The 21,900-nt window shown below is 42.2% G+C and overlaps 1 protein-coding gene across 2 annotated transcripts in view; it reads left to right on the top strand.

The window, feature by feature from the left end:
• The window catches only part of LOC144829052 (NFX1-type zinc finger-containing protein 1-like), a 1,360,324-nt gene that overhangs the window by 528,410 nt on the left and 810,014 nt on the right, over positions 1-21,900 (top strand). For both annotated transcript variants that reach the window (XM_078687796.1, XM_078687797.1), the window contains exon 8: positions 19,768-19,916. In XM_078687796.1, coding sequence (XP_078543922.1) covers positions 19,768-19,916 — 149 coding nt within the window. The remainder of the gene's footprint in view (positions 1-19,767; positions 19,917-21,900) is intronic.

Below are 21,900 nucleotides of genomic sequence, written 5' to 3' on the forward strand. Positions count from 1 at the left end.
TGGGGTGGGCTTTACCCATTCTTACCAAATCCAGGATACAGAATGTGATGCAATAGTGATCTGTCCAATCACACGGGAGGATAGAATCCAGGAGGAGGGAGTTGGGCTTACCAATGACGAGATCTAAGGTAGCTCCTTTGATATGTGTGGGGCTGTCACAGATTTGGATTAGGTTGAGGTCAAGAAGGAAGGATTTAAGGCTATTGACCACCCCATCATTTACATCATTCCAATGGAGGTTGAAATCTCCCATGAATATTTGGGAGCCGTGGAAGTCTACATTGGCTGAAATAATGACCATGATCTGTTCTGTGAAGGGAAGGTTGTCGCGAGGGGGTTGGTAAAATGTGTGCAGTTTGCAGGAGAGATTGTTGCCCCCAGTCACTTCAATGCATAGGTATTCACAGGACGGCAGAAGGACAGTCTGAAGTACGTTAACTGTAAGATTTGTCCTAAGTAAGCATGCAATGCCTTCACCTTGCCCTAAGGATCTGTCCAACCTATTGATATCAGAGTTGGGAGGTATTAAGAGGTCCAAGAAGGGGGTAGCTGAGTCATTAAGCCAGGTTTCCGTCAGCATTACAAGGTCAAGATCCTGCGCCAGGGTGAGATCTGCAATGTCCGCAGCATGTTTAGCTGCCGATCTATAATTTAGGAGCACACATTTGAGACTAATTATGGCGTCTGTTGGAGCTGGAAGCTTGGTGGTGACCCGCGTGAGGTTGTTCTCATTTAGGGCTCTGTGGTTACGCCTAGGTTCCCTGAAGGGATCTGTGGGGATGGATTCAATTTGTTGCAAGTTTGCTATGGAGTGTGGGTGAGCTGGAACATAAGAATATAGGAGAGAAAGAATACCTGTATCGGACAGGGGGGCTCTGCATCTGGAGGGGCTCGCCGGGTCATTAGGGAGCAGAGGCCCACCTATGAGGTATGTGGGAGACATGAAAAGGTGATCTCCGTGCGCCAAGGGGGAGGGGAGCCCAGAACACCCGCGATCAGGAAGCGAGCGGAGATGGTGATTTTTTGTGGTGGGGCAGCTAATAATAATAATAATAAAAACACTTATAAAGCGCCTGGTTACACTTATGACAGTGTGTCCCCGCGCTGAGAAATGCTGCAGTATATCAACGAGGTCAAGGTATGGAGCCCACGCGGGTGCAGGGGTACAGAACCAATATTACTTAGGGAAACGGTATGTTTTGAGTTTGAGCCTGAATCTTGTTTCAGAGCGCTCCATGCGCAGATCTAGCGGGAGATTGTTCCAGTGCTTACTTGCAAGAAAGCGAAAGGAGCTACCTCCCATCCTGGTCTTACGTACGCGAGGGAGTTGAAAGAGCATCGCTCCCGCAGATCTAAGGTTTCTGATAGGGCGGTGGATAGTCAGCATGAACTAGCTAGAACTGGGGTTTGCCAACAAGGCCTTAGTGATATGTAGTAGAGTGCGGACCTCTGTCTTAAGTTGTTGTCGGCAGAGTACAATTTCGTCAGGCGGCCTTCCAGTGAGGTGTGTGGAAGGGATTGGGAGGCACGGTCCCCGTTATCCTGGAGTGGGAGAGAGCTAGTGAAGTCGGGGTAAGGTAGGGCGGATGGAGACTGCATGTGTCCAGCGGGAAGAGATTCTGGACACTGGAGCTGCCCGCTCGAAATGGATAGGCTAGGGGAGGAGCTAGTGAGGTCAGGGGAGGAGGCCGATGGGAGCCTAGTGGGTGTGTGAATTGGGCTGGAGGAAGGTGACTTGGGGAGAATTGGGGCGGTGTTGTATGCAATGGGGCTAGGAGGGTTAGGGCTAGCTAACCATAAGGAGGGGGGTTAGCGGGAGGGTTCGCAAGATGACTGTACTGGCGCAGTTAGTACAATTTGGGCATTGCGAGGGAGTTTTTATTAGGAGTTAGGGTAGGAAGGGGGGGTCCATCGAGGCAGATGTGAGATCAGCGGGAAGGGTGTTGAGGTAGGGGATAGAGTCTGCTAGTGCTGGGGGACCGCTGGTGGTCCCGCCCTTACGATGTGTGCGGGATTGCCGCTAGCCACTGTATTTAAGATGGTGGGGAAGAATGTGTCAAATAGCATTAGATTGTGGTCAGAGCCTTGTATAAGAATGATTCCATTTTTGTCGAGGGAGATGGTGGCTTCAGCTCTGTAATCCGTGGAGGGCACCACTATCAATCTAAGACCATGTGGCATTTTCAGGGAAGTGGAGATCTTGAGCAGAGAGTGGGATGGCCTTCTGCCATTGAGCATGACGATTAGTGTAGAAGATGAGATCATTTATGGTAGCACCCTTTCTGGTAGAGAAGTAGGGGTCTGAGATGAGGGTTTCCGGTTGTGATTTAAGTAGTCTATGTTTGAGGTTTTTTGCCGCATTTTTAGATAAGTTCGGGGTGGTATCTGATTCGGAAAGCTTTGTGACAAGTCGGTTCCAGGTTGAGCGAGCAGAGGATTGGAAGTTTAGGATCCATATTGGCAAACGTCCTCTCAGCGCACAAGTGTGGGTAAGCAGTGTGAGTAAGCATGCAGCTGGGCAGAATTCGGCCCCCACCATCAGAGGCGTAAGAATACCAAGCGACATGGGCATGGGAATCTCTCTAATAGCTAGCAACGCCCTTTGGGATCCTTAGGGTCGACTAATTTCAGAAGGGCCAGATAATCTAGCTCTAAGAGACCAGGGGTTGGATCATGATGCATAGAGACAGCCTCTAGAATGGAATTATCACTATATCTGGGAATCAGGCAAGGCTGGCAGTTCGAGAACCAACATATGGGATGGGAAAACCACCGCATAATGTGTGGTGTTGGGGCACATATGGCAGGACCAGGTGTGGTTATATATGACGATTGGGTGACCCACCGGAAGATAGCCACCATAAGTGAGTGTGGGAATGTAGGTAGTGAGTGCCCATTCCAAGATGGCCGCCATAGGTTGGGAAAGGGGCAGGGCCCTTTCTATATCCATGTCCTGCAGAGAATCGAGCCCAGGGAAGGGGGCGCCATCATCAGATCTGAAGGAAGGGTGACAGCAAGTCAGTTAAAACAGCAACACCAACAGGCCAAAAACAAAATGCGCACCGAGGATGTGCAACATCACAAAGCGAGTCCCCAAACAGGCCACAAATCACCCTATGCAGAATCCAGAAGAAGTGACTCGCTCTGCAGTGCCTCGCAGAGACGGCAGCGCCCACGCCCCAGACTCCTTGCAGCACCGAGAATCAGGGCCCAGAGAGGCGGGGGGGGGGTGATTAATGAGAGCCACCATACCTCGTCGAATTGGGCCCCCCAGCTGCGCGAAATCAGGCAGAACGCTCCGATCTCAGGGCACTCGTGTGAAAGTATGCCACACCGGAACAGTGACGGGTCATCATGCCGCACGCTGCAGACACCAGCGCTTAAAAAGCGCCCCCAAAGCGCAGCGGGTCGGCCCTCAGGCCAGCCCAGCATCCAGGATCTTGGCTGCCGGGAGGGCGGAGATGAGCTCTCTACGCTGCGACCCGAGCTCAACCCTTGCATTCCAGGGAGCTCGGGGCTACGTCCGACAAGCTGGAGACTCACCTCTCAGTACAAAAGGGGGTGGTGAGACTCACCTCTCAGCTGCAGCAGCGGAGCTCCTGGCGCACGAACCCAAGCGCCAACTCTGCAGCCCCTCTACAACAGGGACCACGGCGGCAGGGGAAGGGGGGCAGTCTGTTCGCATTCACCCAGTCGAGCCCAACGTCAGAACCAGGGAGCTCGGGGGCGAAGTCTGTCCGGCAGGAGACTCATCCCGTGGCAGCTGCGACACACCTCAGCCTCCGCCAAGGCTTCCATCACCACAGGAGGCAGCGGCTGACCACCCGGAACGGCGAAGTAGCGAACAGGCTTCTGGTAGATTTCCACTGGATGCTCTTCCTAACGGTGCTCCAATCATCCAAACGTTGCTGAATCAGTTGCAAATCAGAGGCTCTAAGTATATGGTTGCGTTGTAGCCGCGTTCCCGCATGCTGGGATGTCCGATAGAAGGGTGGATGGGGAGCATAGACAGGGATATTCACAGAAGTGTGAGCCCAAGCCCCGGAGCTTCTGTGGGGAGCTCCAGCTCGGCGGCCATTTTTCTCGTTGCTCATCGTTCATCAATTTGGGGAAGAGCAGTTGCTATTAGCCTTCCCTTTGAGTGCACCTATAGCATTTTCCAGATTCAATAGGGCCTTGAGGGCTCTGGGCCACGGTTCCACTGCACCTGCTGCACCAGTGGTAGCTTCACCCCTGAATGGCACCTTAGAGTAGACCATCTCACTCCAAAACCATTCTAGCGACCCACATGATTTTTCATTTTAAAACGACTACAGGTTGTGGGTTGAACTCTAACCACATTCACAAAAGGAGTCTGGGGGACAGCTGGACAGGGAAAAGTATGCCCCACAGGCTTGTTATGTGGGCGGTGCAGTCTGGGAGACATTTTGATAAGCTAGCTAGGTTGGCGTGGGCGGGGTTTGCATTACTTTTGGGAGAGTTGAGCTACCAGCCACTATTTTAGATTGAGGTGGCACGGTAGCTGGTTGTATAGGCACAGCATGTTCCGAATGGAGGATGATTCACTATAGATGGTGCTGCACCTCTTGCAAGAGGTGGGGTGCAAGGATCTTTTGATACGCAGCACGCGGTAGTCTGGCTGGCTTGTCGCCAACTAGAAGGCGTGGCGGAAGCAGTTTTCGGAAATTCGCTGCCAGCCAGTAAATAGTTTAATATGTTTATTTTTCAAATATCTTTTCAAATTCAGCAGGTGGGAATGGATGTGGTTTGTTTTGGCAAAGGCATTGTAGTGCAGAGTACTGGCTGGACACATGGAAAAAGGCTGGGAGGAGCATAGCATTTTCTAAATTCTTTTCATTGGTGGTGACCTTAATTTTGTGGAGAGACAATTTTGCTAACAATTGAATCCTTTTCAACATAGACAACATAACATGGCAGTAGTACCGGTTGTGAACAGTACCTTGGCAAGAGATGTGAAGGTATTTAGGCTGTTGCTAGTTTTTGTTTTAGGCTGTCTGCATCATAATATTGCATTTCAAGCGTGACATGTCCCAGGAATTGAGAACAACATTTTAGATGCTTTGTCTCATTTGCAGTGGATGAAATTCTGTGGGCTTGTATCGGGAGTGGAAGAAGGGAAAACACAGATGCCAGAGGACTTGTGGCCGATAGGTGCATGAGGCTTTTGCAGCAGGCAGTAGTTTTATTTTTTGGTACAGTCCACCCAGAGAGCTTATGCACAAGCTTGGAATGAGTTTCTGGAGTCTAGGGCACGAAGGAGATGGCATGAGGAAGAGCAATGGTGGATATGTAGTGATGTCATACATTATATGTTGGATATACATTATATGTTGGCTATCATAGAGAAAGATTAGTCAAAAGTTACGATTTTGGGTAAGTTGTCAGGCATAGCAGTTTTTGAGAAGTTAATGTGGGGATATGAGCCCACAGCGGGTGAGTTGGGAAGAAGGTTGTGTTTAAAGGGGTGTGCAGTCTAAATATCGAGTTTTTATTTTCGACTGGACATAATATCGACTCCAGAATATCGAGATGGCATTAATGTCGAGGTAAGTAATATCGATGTATTTATTATCGATTTTCATGTATGTTAAAAAATATCGATAGAAAAAATATCGAGTAAGTAATATCGATAGTAAAAAATATCGTTATTTCTAGTAGTTTAAAAATATCGAAAGTCAAAATATCGGTTTTAAGAATATCGAAAGTTGTGTTATCGACAGTCATGATTACATATATGTTAATTTTTTGATTTATTTATATTGAAAATAAATTTATAAAAAATTAATAAATATAAAAATTAATTCAAATAGTATAATAATTTCTAGGAGCGGGTAGTGGGTTTTTAGGGGAATAGGGTGGGAAGTAATTTAATTATAATTAATTAAATATGTAAATTTATTAATTGGTAGTAATATTTAATTAATAGTTAATTAAATAATATTTTTTAATTATATAAAATTTAATTGCTAATTAATTTAATTTAATTGATTAATTGCTAATTATGCTAATTTAAATAATTTATGTCATGTAGCGGGTTGTGGGTTTTTAGGGGAATAGGGTGGGAAGTAATTTAATTATAATTAATTAAATATGTAAATGTATTAATTGGTAGTAATATTTAAATAATTGTTAATTAAATAATAGTTGTCAATTATATAAAATGTAATTGGTAATTAATTTAATTTAATTGATTAATTGGTAATTATGCTAATTTAAAATATTTATGTCATGTAGCGGGTTGTGGGTTTATAGGGGAATAGGGTGGGAAGTAATTAAATTATAATTAATAAAATATGTAAATTTATGATTTGGTAGTAATATTTAATTAATTGTTAATTAAATAATATATTTTAATTATATAAAAATTAATTTGTAAATAATTTAATTTAATTGATTAATTGGTAATTATGTTAATTTAACTAATTTATGTCATGTAGCGGGTTGTGGGTTTATATGGGAATAGGGTGGGAAGTAATTTAATTATAAATCATTAAATATGTAAATTTATTAATTGTTAGTAATATTTAATTAATTGTTAATTTAAAATATTTGTTGATTATTTAAAATTTCATTGGTAATTAATTTAATTTAATTGATTAATTGCTAATTATGTTACATTAAATTTTTTATTTCCTGTAGCGGGTTGTGGGTTTATAGGGGAATAGAGTGGGAAGTAATTTAATAATAAAGAAGGAAATAATAATATTTATTAAAGGTATACAACGTTTACCACGCAACTTTTACTACGCACTACCATTACAACGAAACTTTTACAATGCAAATACCATTATACCGCATGTATTTACAACGAATGTTTTTACAACGCAGGTAGTTTTACAACGCATACCATTACAACGTAAGTATTTGTAAGTATATAATTATATTTAAAATGTAATAGGTTTGGGTTTTTGGGTAAAGGGGTATTTTTAGGGTTCAGGGTCAGTTTGGGGGTTTTGGGTAAAGGGGTATTTTTAGGGTTCAGGGTCAGTTTTGGGTTTTTGGGAAAAGGGGTATTTTTAGGGTTCAGGGTCAGTTTTCAGATTTTGGGTAAAGGGGTATTTTTAGGGTTCAGGGTCAGTTTTCAGTTTTTGGGTAAAGGGGTATTTTTAGGGTTCAGGGTCAGTTTTCAGTTTTTGGGTAAAGGGGTATTTTTAGGGTTCAGGGTCAGTTTTTGGGTAAAGGGGTATTTTTAGTGTTCAGGGTCAGTTTTCAGTTTTTGGGTAATGGGGTATTTTTAGGGTTCAGGGTCAGTTTTCAGTTTTTGGGTAAAGGGGTATTTTTAGGGTTCAGGGTCAGTTTTCAGTTTTTGGGTAAAGGGTTTTTTTTAGGGTTCAGGGTCAGTTTTCAGTTTTTGGGTAAAGGGGTATTTTTAGGGTTCTTGTTCAGTTTTCAGTTTTTGGGTAAAGGGGTATTTTTAGGGTTCAGGGTAAGTTTTCAGTTTTTGGGTAAAGGGGTATTTTTAGGGTTCAGGGTCAGTTTTGGGTTTTTGGGTACAGGGTAAAAATTACGTTTATACTTGGTGGAGTTGGAATAGTAATTTGTATGGGTTCAGTGTCCAGCACCTTCCCTGATGTTATACTTGGTGGAGTGGGAATAGTAATTAGTATGGGTTCAGTGTCCAGCACCTTCCATGAGTTTACAATTGGTGAAGTGGGAATTGTAATTTGTATGGTTTTAATGTGTAGTATGGTTTTGTGAGTTTATAATTGGTGCAGTGTAAATAGGAAAACATTTTTAATACAAATAATTATTATTGGTAGGATACTATAATAAAGTTTTAAAATTACATAGAAAAAATTTGTATTAATTATAATTATTGTTATTGTAGTAGTTGAAAGATAAATACATTTTTAAATTTATTAAAATTTAAAATGCAATTTTAAATAGTATATTTCATATGCAATTAATATTCATATAGAATAATAAAGAAGGAAACATACACAGGGTTAAATGGAATAAATGAAAAACAGTTTATTAACATATAAAAAATAAATTGTAAGTAGAGATGTATTTTTTATTTCTATTGAAAATTGTAAGTAAACTGTTTTTATTATCCAACAAAATATATGAAGTGCATATATATGTTTTTAACAAATAAATGATATTTAAATATTTATATGTTTATTCACATATATTGTAATTTAATTAGTTAAAGAAACAAATTGGTAATATGTACTTTTCATTTAATAACAATTGTGTTATTCACATAGACATTGAATATATTGTCATAGATAAATATGTATATTTGTTTTATAACAGTAACATTTTTGGTTTTTACAAAGTTATCATATTTTTTTTACAAATTAAAATAGGAATATTTAACATATTTATAATATTAATTTTTACATAGATAAACACACAAATACATTTTTAGATACATACATAATGTTTAAACTAATATGAGCTATTTTTATAAACAAATTATTTGTAACAAGTTTATATATTCACATTTGTTTAACATATAGATTATTTTCAACATGTATATATAAATAATTACATATTATTTAAAGTAACAGATAACAGTTGAATAATTATTTGAAAGTAATGAATATTTAAGAAATAATTTTCTACAATTTAAATAATTTTTTACACTTAATATAATACTTAGTGTATTTTTTTAAAGTGTTGGAATATAGAAATTAAAGAGGTTTTTGCTGTATACAGGGACTACTTTTTAACCGCGTAATGTTATTTATGCTTATTTGGTGCTTCAACAGATCGCGGTTGGATGCTGCTTCGCGTTAGAGAGGGTAAGTTTGTTTTTATTGTATTTTAGAAGTTAATGAAGTTAGTGTTAGTGTATGTGTGGTGTGTTTAAGTTTATGTACATAGGGTTATTAAGAGAAGATTGTGTTTTCGGTGTTAGGTAGAGTGTACGATATTTCATTTTTACCGCGTTTTAGTTGTAGGTGTGTGACGTGAGCTAATATGTTTAAATGTTACAAAGATAATATGTTTGGTGTAGAAATATGTCTTTTTATATATGTATGGGTGTTTTTGTGTGGGTGGGTATGTATTTTATTTTTTCTAGGTTATCGCCGCGTTTTACTGTTTTTGAGGAGGTCCTTCTTTTTCGATCAGAGTTGTGTGACGAGTATTATATACTCTTTTTTTTTGCACACAAATATTTTGGTTTTCACGTTGTCCAGGAGCGTTTTTTTTTAAAAATTACTATTTTCGGGTTTTCAATGGTATATCGTGTGTATTACATTGGAGAGGAGTCGCTATGGATTTGCTTGTATTTTTGCATTTTTTTTTGGGCTTCCATGGATTGTATGGGTTTTTGCTATGGTGTCGTATGGATTGCTTGGAATTGGATTACGTTTGAAGGTGCAACAGAAAGGTCAGTATTTATAAAAAAATGTATGGGTGGGGAAACTGTTTTAATTTTTGCTTTAGTTACGTTGTATGTAACATTTTGTAAATACATTATCTAAATACATTTCATATATGTTAATATTATGTATTTGATAATTTAATTGCAAATTGTTACATGTAAAAATTAAGGATTTTCAAAAACAAATGCTTAATGTAACGTGTATAGTTATGTTATGTTTTAAAGAATAGTTTTTGCAATCATTGATAGATAGTCTAGTCCTTTGCTAGTTGGATAGAGGGTAACTTGACTTTGGAGTGTGTTATACATTTTTTTCCTTTCTTTGGTGAGTTTAGGTCCGATCAAAGTTACTGATTGCTCCATTCGGAGCTCCTGGTAACTCTGTTCTTTTTGTAAGGATTGTATTAATTTGTGAAGGGTAGGTGTTCCTCGGCCTGTAGTTGCTTGGAAGGCATTGTGCCATCCTTCAACTGCATTGTTTGTTTTTGCTTCCTTATTTAGTGTGCTAAGGTAGACATTCCACCAAGCTATTTGGTATTTGGGTTGTCTTCTATGGCCTGATCTGTGTAGCCTTCCTACCCATGTGTCTTTGAAGTAGTCAAGCATAGGGCTTAGTCTTTCTTCGTTTCTTTTATAGTAGGGGCTGTCTATTAACAAGTTATAGTGCTCAGTTACATCTGTCAGTGGAACATAGGCTAGGGCGATGAGTTTTTTATTTGATAAGCAAAAGTGCTATCAGTGGCGTATTGGGTACTCAAGGTAGATTGTTGTAGATGTCGCCAGATACATTGGTTAAAATGGTAATAGCAACCTTGTATTGCTGTGTGTGGGTATGTTTTAAGGATGCTGTTTATCATTGCTTTTTCAAAGTCAATGATAATTTTTTGTGGAAAATAGTTGTTAGTATGTTGCTTGACTTCAGTTAGTATTTCGTGATAGGTAGCTTGCTGTTTGGTAGAAGGGCATAAAGGAATGGAATATTAGCATTTTGGAAATGACCATGGATAGTGTATAATTGATAAAAAAGGTTTGGGACATACAGAAAAAGTACCGTCCATCATCCAAGTTTGGCATTGGGTAAGTTTAGTCATGTTGTTTGCTGTGTCAAACAGTATAATTCTTTTATCTTTACATTTGTTGTCATAGAGTATAAAATCATCTTTATTGTGAGTTACAGAGAGTTCAGGGGGAATTTGCACTTCTTCAAAAGTTTTTGGTGTGGGAGGAGTAGTGCATGTTGCTCTTTTTTTTCTAGCTATAGTTTTTTTTAGGGATTCGATAGATGGTAATTGGCTAGAAGCATGTTGGGGAAGTACACTTAAATTGTGTTTCAGAATAGCAGTTGTTGGTTGATCAGTACTAGTACTAGCTTCTTTAAGGGAATCTAGCATTTGTCTAATCTCTATTTCTGTTACATTGGGTGGGTGATTATGTTCCTTAGTATAAGTAACAGTAGTCTCCTGAGTTATAGCTCTACCATAACATTTGTTGGCATAATATTTCGTACACTTCCAAAAAACTTTCAAATCTTTTTGTTTCTCTTGAGTGTAGACATATCCCATGTAACAAAGAAGCATTTCCCTTTTTGTGAATAAATGAATTTAGCTCCTTCAGTCATGCTTGTATTGTAGTGCTAGGAGGTAATTAAAAGAGAATGTCATTACATTTTTTGAAAAAATAATGTTGTATTCTAATAATACAGTTTAACACATTTCTGATTTACCTGTAAATCTTTTTATGATTTCAAGTAGTTCTTTTCAGGTGTTGATGTTCTTCAAACTGTTATTTTCTGTGTATATATTTATGTACCTGTGGAAGTGGAGAAAATGTGTACAAATATTTTAGAACTATTTATGATATTTTGGTAGAGGTTTTTAGCTAGTTTCTATTTAGTTACCTATCTATTAAATGTCGAAGTTACATTTAAATTATATACTTACTTATTTATATTTAACTTTTGATGTCCAGGTGTTGTCTAGGTCTTCTGTATTTTCTTTTTGTCTGTAGGATAAATAGTAAAAAAAAAATATATTTTAGGTATTTGGCTTTTAAACATAGGTGTGAGGTTTGAGAGTTACATTTTCGATGGAAAATAATGTAGTAGTACTTACTTTATATAGGTGTAGCTGTCTTTATGTTGAAGTCAATACGTTTTCTTTCAGAAATCCTGCAGAGTTTCGTCTTCCTTTAGTTAGGAGATTTAGGCTGCATTTTTAGTTTGCTGTAATCTTGTTTATATAGTATTAGTCTAATAGTTTCTGAAGTAGGATTGGTTGTTTAAACTGATAGTCTGTTTTAATTCGTGGATTTGAATTTTTTAACCTGTTATACTAATTGCTTTCCTTATATGGGTGACGCCAATTAACGTTTATTTAATGTGTAAGGCCTTATTTTGTATAGGTAATGTTATCTTTATATTTTTAAAGTGGAGGAATATATATAATTTGCAGTAAGAAATGTTTAGTTGTTCGAAACATTGTTTATGTATTATAAAATGTATGTTTGTATTTATTTTGTGTTATAAATGTTAGGAAAATATATAGTATGTTTTATAGCTTTTTAGAAACAATTAGTGAATAAATATGAATAGTATGACTAAATTTTAAGATAATACAGTGATTTATTCAAGGATGTAGTAATTTCGATATTTTAAAAAAACGATAAATTTGCTATCTATATTTTTGTATTCGATATTTTGTCAGTTTTTCATTTAAAGATGTGATAATCGATGTTTTAGAAATCGATAATGTTGTTAGTCGATATTGTTGTAGTCGTTGTTTTTTTAGTCGATAATGTGGTTTCGATATTTTTGTGTTTTGTTGTTTAAGTATAGGCAATCGATAATTTTGTAGTCGATAATTTTTCATCGATATTTTGTACAGTCGATATTCGGTCTGTCGAGGTTATGTCAGTGATCCGTTTAAAGGTTGGGCGAGGGAAAAAGTTGGAGGAGGCAGGAGGTGCAAGTTTTTGGTGTGGATTGTACTGTGTAAGGTTATTGATACCCTCCCTGGCATATATTGTGACATAGGAGAGGCAGTGTTTTTTCGTTGTTAATGTCAGGGATGTTTTTCGGGGCATTCTGGGTCTCTGAGTTGTTGGGTGGCAAGAGTAGAGAAGGATGTTTAGGTTTGCCCGACGTTGACCAACAGGTAGGAGCCATTGGCATTTCCTTAAAGAAGTCAAAAACCAAGTAGCAAGAGGATGGACAATCATTTTGAAAGAGTGCCCAGTGTAGCGATATTTTCCTTTGTACTGTTGGCAGAGGTTTCAATATTAATGGAGGTATGTATTAGTTAGTTTTTCAGCATGTGGACTGAGCTAGAATGACTGCTTACTAGCTACTAGCAGTTGGCATAAGCCGCTAGGATGTCTGGGTATGTCGGCATCAGAATATGGGACACACTCTTTTAGAATAGGGACAGAAACATGCCAGTGAGGTTGGTCCAGGGAGAGAATAATACAGTGAGGAAGGTGGTCATCGGCGTGTTACAGGAGCTATGTGCGGTAAAACGGTGGTGCACTGTGAGGAGGGGGGCTTCATGTCATGTTTTGCTGTTTGCTTTTAGGTTCCGTGCCAGGCCCATCCAGGGAGGAGTTGAATATCTGGGTAGTGAGCCACTCCTTTATCAAGTGGGCAAAGCAGCAAGTGAGCGGGTGACGCCATGGTACGTGGCTGTGTTTTGAAGTATTGGCGATAAGGATTAGATGTCGTGGAAAAAAGGGTATGCTGTGGCGGCAGTTTTTGCTGTGTTTGAATAAGTTATTAGACAGAGAACACTGCCCTGATGTATTAGCCATTCATTTAGGGTCAAATGACCTAGTTAGACAGTTAGACCTATGTAGACAAAAGGGTTGGCCTTGATAAAGGATATGAAAGCAAATGTGCAAGAAATTAGGGCACAGTGGTCAGGTAGTTTCATACTATGGACGGATTGAGGGGCACATAGACTGACAGCTATAGATAAGTCTAAGGGGGAAGTGAACAGGGAAGTGAGGATATTTTGTAGGGAAGAGGGTATTGGTAGACTGCGGCATCCTGATATGTGATATGAAGAATTGCAGTTTTTTTGTGGTGACGGTGTGTGTTGTGTCGGGGGCCCTAGGCCCTCATTGGTATAAAGACTGGACGCCGACACATACTGGTTGCTGGGTTAATGAGCCACGAGCACGTGCGCTCGGCTCCTTTTATTGACTGTGTCACGTGACTCGTGACACAGTGGTGGGTGGGTGTAAAGTGTGAGATCACATCCTGTGATCAACTAGAATGTGTCCAGCAGGACACAACATTCCTCCCAAAATTTGATAAAAATTAAGGAAAGACAAAAGTCCGAACCTGTGGGAGGAAATACATGAATATACAATAATTACAAATTTACAATGAATCTCTTCAGCCGCTTGCTTGATGACGACGGTGTAAATTGCTGCTGAAACGTTAGTTCTCTTGGGCTCAACGTCCTGGTTCTCGGTGGGCGTGCTCTTCTGGACTTACGCCCTGGAAGTGTGTTGGTCAGTCCACTGAGATCTTCCTTTTGAGGTGACGCCGAACAGGATGACCAGGTGGTAGACTTGATGGATGTTGTCTTCTACTGGTCCGTCTGGTTTCGTCACTGTAGACAGCTTGGCTTTACATTGCAAAGGAGGGAGTGATTGTAAGACATCCTTCTCACTAGGATGCCCCTCACGCGGGTGTTCTCCTGCCACGAGATGTCCCGGAGGCCCTTTTCATCAGTTTTCCACTGGGCCGGGTGTTCTCCACAGTGTTGCTCCAACTCCACAGTCTGCGTGTGAATGGAGGAGACAATGAGAGTACTACCTCACAGAGTCCGTAGCTCCACCTGAAGGGTTGTTGTTGACTCCTGCCTTCGCACACAAGTTCCTATTCTTCCTGGGACGTGCAGGGTAGACAGCGACGGATCCATCTCTCTTGTCGGGACCCTTGCCACCGGTGTCCCTGAGGCCTTTGCCCCTTGGATCTCCACGGGCTGGTGTGGATTGGTCAGTTCTCCTTGTTCAGGCCATCTGAGCTCCCTCCGCATCCAGGTTTCCGCTCGATCCCAAAGGTGGGTGTTGCCAATGGTCCGGCCTGTGCTCTCCTACCGTTGACGGGTCGTCGGGGTCTTGCAAGTAGATGACTGATCTGTTCCTGGTGCCATCAGTGTTCTCCTGGACGTGTGGGTCACTGTACACAATGTTGTGGTGTGTGTCACCTCTTCTTGTAGGTGTGTAGACTTATCACACCTCTCCTCACCTTTTCCAGATGTTGTTCTTGGCGTCGTGCCACATGACTTCTTTCTTCATTTTCCTTTTCACGACCTGGTGCTGTCACCTTTCTGTCTTTCTCTGCCTGACCAGGCTTCTTCAAGCAGTGTGCACTCCGCCTGTTTCCCTCTGGTCTTGTCCTGGCTTTCGGACACTATCTTCTTCTCTTCTGTAACTGGACCGGTCGTTACGATCTTTTCTCTTGCCTCCGTTTTACTTCTTTTCCTCAGGTCGGTGTCATCAGACTTCTTTGTGGTCCCATCCCTGGAGCTCTTCTTGATCTTCACATCGGACCTTCTGACATGACATCTTCATCCTGACTTCCTGGCAGAATACCTTCGCTGCGCCTTTACGGCGGGTCAGCATTCCGGCGACCTATTGGCAAGTCGGCTTTCTCTTTTCCTTTTCGGGCGACCATCTGACTGGTCGGCTTTTTCTGTGGGTGCGCATCTGGCTGGTCGGATCATCCTTTTCTTCTTAGGCGATCTTCCTTGCTACCAGATGGGGTGGACAGCTTCCTCTTCGTGAGTCTTCTCGCTATCCGCGATCGTTGGGATCGCCATTTGCTTCTGCTGCAGTGCTTTTGTGTTGGCTCAGTTTCGTCTGCGCTCTTCGTGTGCTCTGCTGTTTCCGGAGGGTTACTTCACCGCTCCATGGACCTTCTCCGGTGGGTGCACTTTTCATGCGCGCTGCCGGTGAGGCTCTTTAGCTTCTTGGCGTGGTGATCTTGCGTCACTCTTTCATTGCACGTCATTGTGCATGGCAGTTGCAAGTTTGTGCTTCACTTCGTACCGTCGTGGTACATCTTCAGTGTCGCTTTGTTCCTTGCTCTTCTTTAGCTTATCTGGCATCATCGCTCTACTCCACTTGCGTGCTGCACTTCTGCTTCTTCCAGTACTTTGGGTACTTGCTGTGTACTTCTTCTAGTACTTGAGGTGTGGCTTCCTTACTGTCAGGCGCTGTCCTGTACCGTCCGCGTCCGGGGTACACTTGCGCTCTTCCATCGGGTGCCTTTGAATCTTGCTGCTTGCGGTAGACTTTTGACTCTCCTTTACTGTCCAGGGTAATGCTGTCGTCTTCTGCGGTTGCGGTGATCACCTGTGGCCACTAGGCGTCACCTCAGCAGTGATGATGGGTCTCAGTCTTCGTCCGCGTCGCTGCAGGCTTGCTTTCCCTCTGTAGGCTTTCCCTTGGCTTGTCTTGTGCTTGTTTGCTTCTTTGTCCCTGTTTTGCTTTAGCAACTGGTGTGATTTGCAGTCTTTAGTCTGCGTTGAGGCAGGCTTGTCTGGTACTGAGTTCTTGACGTTGGTTTGTCCAAGGCTTGTTCCTTTTCCTTGGAACTCTTCCCCTGCCTGTGATTTCACCATACGGCCACTAGATGGCAGGGGGGCACATTTTTGTTCTTTCTGGAACCTCGGTGGGTTCCGTAGTACTGCGTGGTGCCCTGGAACTTCAGGCAAGCATGGAGCTTGAGGTTTGCTGGGGCTAAGGAAACAGAGGGCTGCTCGGGATGGGGCTGCCCTTGTTGCAACTTGATGCCCCCCACAGCTGCAGAGACGTCCTGATGCTGCCTGGAGCACACGTGCGCAGTTGGACTCTGGCGGTGAGTGCGTGGCTTTATTTATTTCATTCCTTCTGCCGAGTGCTCAGGAGGTGGGGGCATATTTCATTGTGCTGCGGCCGTACTGTGCACCTTTCTTTCGCCCTCCCTGCCTGCCAGCCTCACGCAGTCCTCGCGCGGGCAGGGGGGGGGTCAGCTGGGGCCATATTCACTCTTGACCAGTAGCGGGTGTCCATAGTCCCTTGAAGCACTTGCGGCCAGATTCATTAATGTTAAAATCGGCTCGCAAAGGGCCAGATTCTGAGAATCCGGCCCTTTGCGAGCGCTATTTTTGCATTTGAGATTCATCATCCCAAATGCAAAAATCGCAATTACAGTAATCGCTTAATTGCGAAGAATCGCATTTAAGGAATCTCAATTAGAGATTCCTTAAATGCTATTCATGAACATTTTTAAAATTGCGAATTCGCAATATGGGGCCGCTATTTACTGCGAAGTGTAACTTCGTGGTAAATAGCGAAAACTTAGAAAAATGCACTTTAGTGCTTTTTTTAAAGTTGTATGTTACACACACATATGTCCTTAGGACATGTGTGTGCGCAACACCTGTGTACATTTGCATTTCAGGGGTGCTACTGGGTGTCCTTTGGACACCCTGGCACCCTTGAAATCGCTTCGTTATTTGCGATTCGCTAATTGCTAATCGCAAATAAGGATTGACTCCCTATTCATTCCTATGGGCCTTTAGCCCATAGGAATGAATGGGGAATCTTTCCTTATTTGCGATTAGCAATTAGCGAATCGCAAATAAGGAAGCAGTAGAAATCGCATTTAATTGTGCGATTTCTACATGAATCCTGTTTTGCGAGTCTTTAATAGTGATTCCTTAATAATCGCTATTAAGGACTCGCAAATCGGGACATTGATGAATGTGCGGGTTTGCCCCCACACCGCAGTCTCTTCTCTCTTTTCGGCTGCGCTGGCCGCATGCGGATCTTTTGCTTACTCTCTGCCCTTCTCAGCAGCCACTTAGACTCACATGCTGCTGGGAGGCGTGTGGGGACGGAGAGAATCGTCGCTATGTCTCGGGTGGGCTCCACTTGGTGTGCAGACACAAGGGGCTTTCGCTGGACTTTCGCTTTTCCTCTCTCCGCCCGCGTCAGCTTCTCTGCTCACACGCTGCATGGGGCGGGGGACAGGGGACGCTTCAGGCAGGCCGCGGGTGGGCTCCGCTGGCCCTGCTGCCTCGTTCTAAGTTTATTTTCCGCTGCAATTATGCCCGGCAGGGCACGCTGGTCATGCGGGTAGGCTCCGCTTTACTGTGCCACCATAAGGGGGGGTCGCTTCAGGGTAGCGCGGCCCCCCCTAGGCATTTCTCGGCACTCGGGCCCACCTCCGGTCTCCGGGCCTTCCTGTCTCGCGGGTGGACACCGCCTCCGTCTCCACGTGGTGGGGGCCACACACTTGTGGCCGGTGCAGGTGGGCTCTGGCCGGTCCACTTATCTCCGTGGGCACTCCGACGGCCTGGCTGCACTCGGTAGGACTAGAGAGGTGCGGGGTGGGCTCCCGGTCACCTCCTCACGATGACTAGGCCCGGGGCAAGGCACACGCCCTGCGGGCTACTCGCCGGCTGGCGCCGCTCTTGGCAGGGGGTGCCCTATCGGCGATCAGCCTTCTCTCCCCCTTTATCAATGGCTGTAGCACGCCAGGGCTCAGCCACTCCTCGTCGCCATTGTTGTGTCGGGGGCCCTAGGCCCTCATTATGGTAATGACTGGACACAGACACATACTAGTTGCTGGGTTAATTACCCACGAGCACGTGCGCCTGGCTCCTTTTATTGACTGTGTCACGTGACTCGTGACACAGTGGTGGGTGGGTGTAAAGTGTGAGATCACATCCTGTGATCAACTAGAATGTGTCCAGCAGGACACAACAGGTGTGCACCTATCCATCAAGGGCTTGGACTTGTATTTGATGCAACTGTTGGAAGTATTGTCGGAGGCATTAGTGGTTCGCTTGTGGGGTAGTGAGAAAGACTAAAAGGATTTCAAGAGGGCAGAAAAGCTTCTTAGCCAATGTTTTTCTGACTGGCAGTTTGCCACGCTGGTTTTGTGTTTTGAAACAGTTATATTGAGTGTTGGGGAGAAGGGGCAAGCAGTTTGAAGAGGGAGGGTGAGAGAACGTTCAAACTTCCAGCAGGCAGGAAGTTAGAGGTTTTCAGAGTTATGAAGTTTAATGTAGCAGGGTGTAGGAATACATACAGTTAACGGAGAGTTGCGGTGAGGGACCTTTGGGGGAGTACTTAGGGGTGGAGTGTAGGCCAGGGGGTAGTGAATAGAGATGTACAGTGAGGAAGATAGTTTTGAACGACACATTTGCCCAGGGTTACAGAACATGTTGTGATGTGCACCTGCCTCATTAAAATGGCCATTTTTGCAAAGAAAGTTGTCAGTTGTCTTTACTGCACTGTCTCGCCCTAGTACAAAGACGCATAACATAATACAACACAGCTTAATCAGGGTTTCCGCTGTGCCTGAAAACGTGCACAAAGTTTACATGTGTTATAGTCAATGTTCCACAGATAGAACAAATTACACTTCTTGTTGAAATCTGTGCCAGATTACACGTATTGTGGAAATCTGTGCACCGGAAGCCAGGGGCAAACCTTAAGTGGTGTTTTCTCCAAGTCTATTGGTAAAACCCTTAAAGGGTTTAAAAATGATGAAGTTTGAGGTGATAATTTAAGACCTTCAGCTTAAGTTTTGGGTGTATAAAATTGTTATTTTTTATTCCTTTGTAAAATAGGCATACGTCTTGCAAAATTACGTACAATGCACAAAATGTGTTTTCTGTTATGAAAAGCTGCGCGAAATACTAGCAGTAGACTGGTCCGAGTAGAAAATGTCCTAATGAAAAAATGTTCCATCGTCTTGCATGAGCAAAAACAATCAAAAAAGGCAAACATTTTACACATTTTGCAAAATGAGAAATTCTGGAATTACGCAAGAATATGCCGATTTAGCAAACATTTCTCACATTTATTTAAGATGTTTTGATTCTGAGATTTCGAATGCACATATCTTATGCGAATTAAAAAACATTTTTTGCCGACAAAAATCTGAAGAGGGCCATGATATGTGACTAGTTGAAGTTTTTCGGAAGACAGCTATGGGTCCATGCGTGGTATTATATAAAAGGGAAATGGTATTTCGAAGCCCATCTTTCAGATGGCAAAATTGTGCAGAACATCTTCATTTACAGAAGGTAAAATCAGCGAATGCGCTGTTACAGGTAGAGGTCTTCTATGTCAAGGACAGAGAATTGTTAATAAAGTTGATTTTCAGGAAACATCTGAATCTTGCAAACAAATTAAGAAGTAACTTTCAAAAAATTAAGAAATTTTAATATATCTAGCGTGGAATATATATTTTATTTTTAAAAATGGTGTGCATTACAGTATGTTAGTGATGTCAAAGGGGTTATGCCCTATCTCATGAGTCACCTTGACTATCTTATAGTACGTCTATGATTTAACTTGGATTAGTTCTATTTGCTATGCAGTAAAAATGCATTTTTGTTTTGCAGGAATCCATTCATTTTTACACGGCGGAATAATCCGAGTAGGATCTCGAAGCAACAGTGAAATCATGAAAAACTGTAGTCTGGCCAAAATTCGTAGAGACAAAGGTGCTCTCGAGTTGATGCCGGGACACTTGAGGGCCTTGCATTATGAGGTATGAATAGAAAATCGCCTGTAGCTGACAAATTATTTTTTCGTGTATCCTTATGTTGAATAGTTGATTATAGCATATTGGTTTACCAGACAAATGGTGCCTTTAATTAGTGGTTCGCCATCTTTTAGTGACTCACATGGTTAAATAGATCTTGCAACTGCATATGCTTTATTCAGTCTGCTCTCCATCTAATTGCACCTAGGTTCGATGAGCTGTGTGTACCAGCAAAACTGACTAGAGGGCCATTTAAAAAAAACTGTTTCAGGAACTACACCTTCCTTATACAATGTTCAGAAAATACATTATTTAAATGATTAAACACAGCTATATGTCTCCATGTATATGACAGTACGAAACAAATCTATGGCATAATGCAATAGACCACTAAGCTCTGACTCGTATTCTTAACTTTTGTAGTTACCTTTGTATTTGCTTTGAATTTTTTTTTGGGTGGAAGATATATTCACCCTTTGTTATCTCACCCAGACTTTCAGATTAATTTGCTGAGTAATTTTAAGAAGGGGCCTCCTGATTGTTCTCATACATCGGATGTATTGACCTGGAAGGACTAAAAGTATTGTATTTAACTCACATTTAGTGTTAAACGACTAAATTCATGGTCAGATCAAGTAACATACATAGATCATATAACAGTAACCACCAAAGAATGAACTTGCTGTTGCTTTAAAGGCTCTACAATGGTTTACCAAAACTGTTCTGCTCTGACCTGCTTGTTTTCCTGGTCTGCCTTATGTTTTTACACCAGTGGCCTCGCCAATCTGTTGGTCTACCAGAGGTGCTTCATGATCTTGCTTCACATCTACTGAGAAGGGAGTGCACGTAGTGTCTACCCCACCCAGGGTTCAGAGCGTCTACTGCTGCCCGAGTTGACAGTGAATTAAAATCAACTGATACATAAAATAAGGTTGCAGGCATTTTACCTACAACCGTGATGAGGGGCTACCTGTCAATATCCCTTTGTAAAATATGTGCAGTACCTCGTGACTGGAGTCCTCACTTTCTGTACAGTGTATGTTTTACTATGAACAAGGGTACATATATGTTGATTTTGTATTGGATGTGGGAGATGTGTTCAGAATTTTGTAGGTGGGTCTGGAAAAGATGGTGGTTCCTCTGCAAGTTACTTGTGTTCTCTGTGGTCTTTTAAAACTGCATGCAGCTTTGTTCCTGGTCCTACACTTAAAATTGAACTGCCTGAGAGCTGAACGATAATCTACATCGCTTTTCTGGCTAAACATGTTTCCTCAACTGTCCTGACTATACCCAAAAGAAGTTTGCAGTCAGGTATTTGTTCTTCATCTTGACTCTAAGGAGACTATTTACATTATTTCAGAGACATGCTTTCCATAGCCAAGCTGCTGCTGCTTCTGTTGCTACCAAGCCCTAGGATCTACAGCTAGCACTGACTTTTACATAAAAGAAAAGTGAGCTCCTTGAGAAAATAGCTTCCCAAAATCAAGGTGGATTTCTTCAAATCCCTGCTCACTGGAAAGTGTGGAATACATTTGCAAAGGAGCCACCAAAGAATAATTGTCAACCTTTCAGCCTTGCTCACTTTGCCACTGGATTCAAGCAAGCCGGGCTGAAGACGGCTGTAATGCCAGAAACCGGTCCTCAGAAGCTTGTTTCCGGTCCAGGGAAGGCATGGCTTGGCAGTTCGGGCTGGACTGTTACCATGAGGCACAGGGTCAGACTGATTTGCATATAGCCATGTCTGAACTGGGGTGGCAGAGTGGGCTAAAGAACGGTGATGGATCAAACCCAGATCTTTTGACTAGGTGTGAGTGTTTGATTGGTTCAGATGCTCCGTCCATCACCACCCCCTTTTGTACCGCTTTGGCCGCCATAAGTGTGGCAGGGTATGCTCAGACGTGAGTCCCTTGCTCACTTTGCCACTGGATTCAAGCAAGCCAGGCTGAAGACGGCTGGAATGCCAGAAACCGGTCCTCGGAAGCTTGTTTCC

Source organism: Lissotriton helveticus, chromosome 4_1 (assembly GCF_964261635.1).
Source record: "Lissotriton helveticus chromosome 4_1, aLisHel1.1, whole genome shotgun sequence".
NCBI lineage: Eukaryota > Metazoa > Chordata > Amphibia > Caudata > Salamandridae > Lissotriton > Lissotriton helveticus.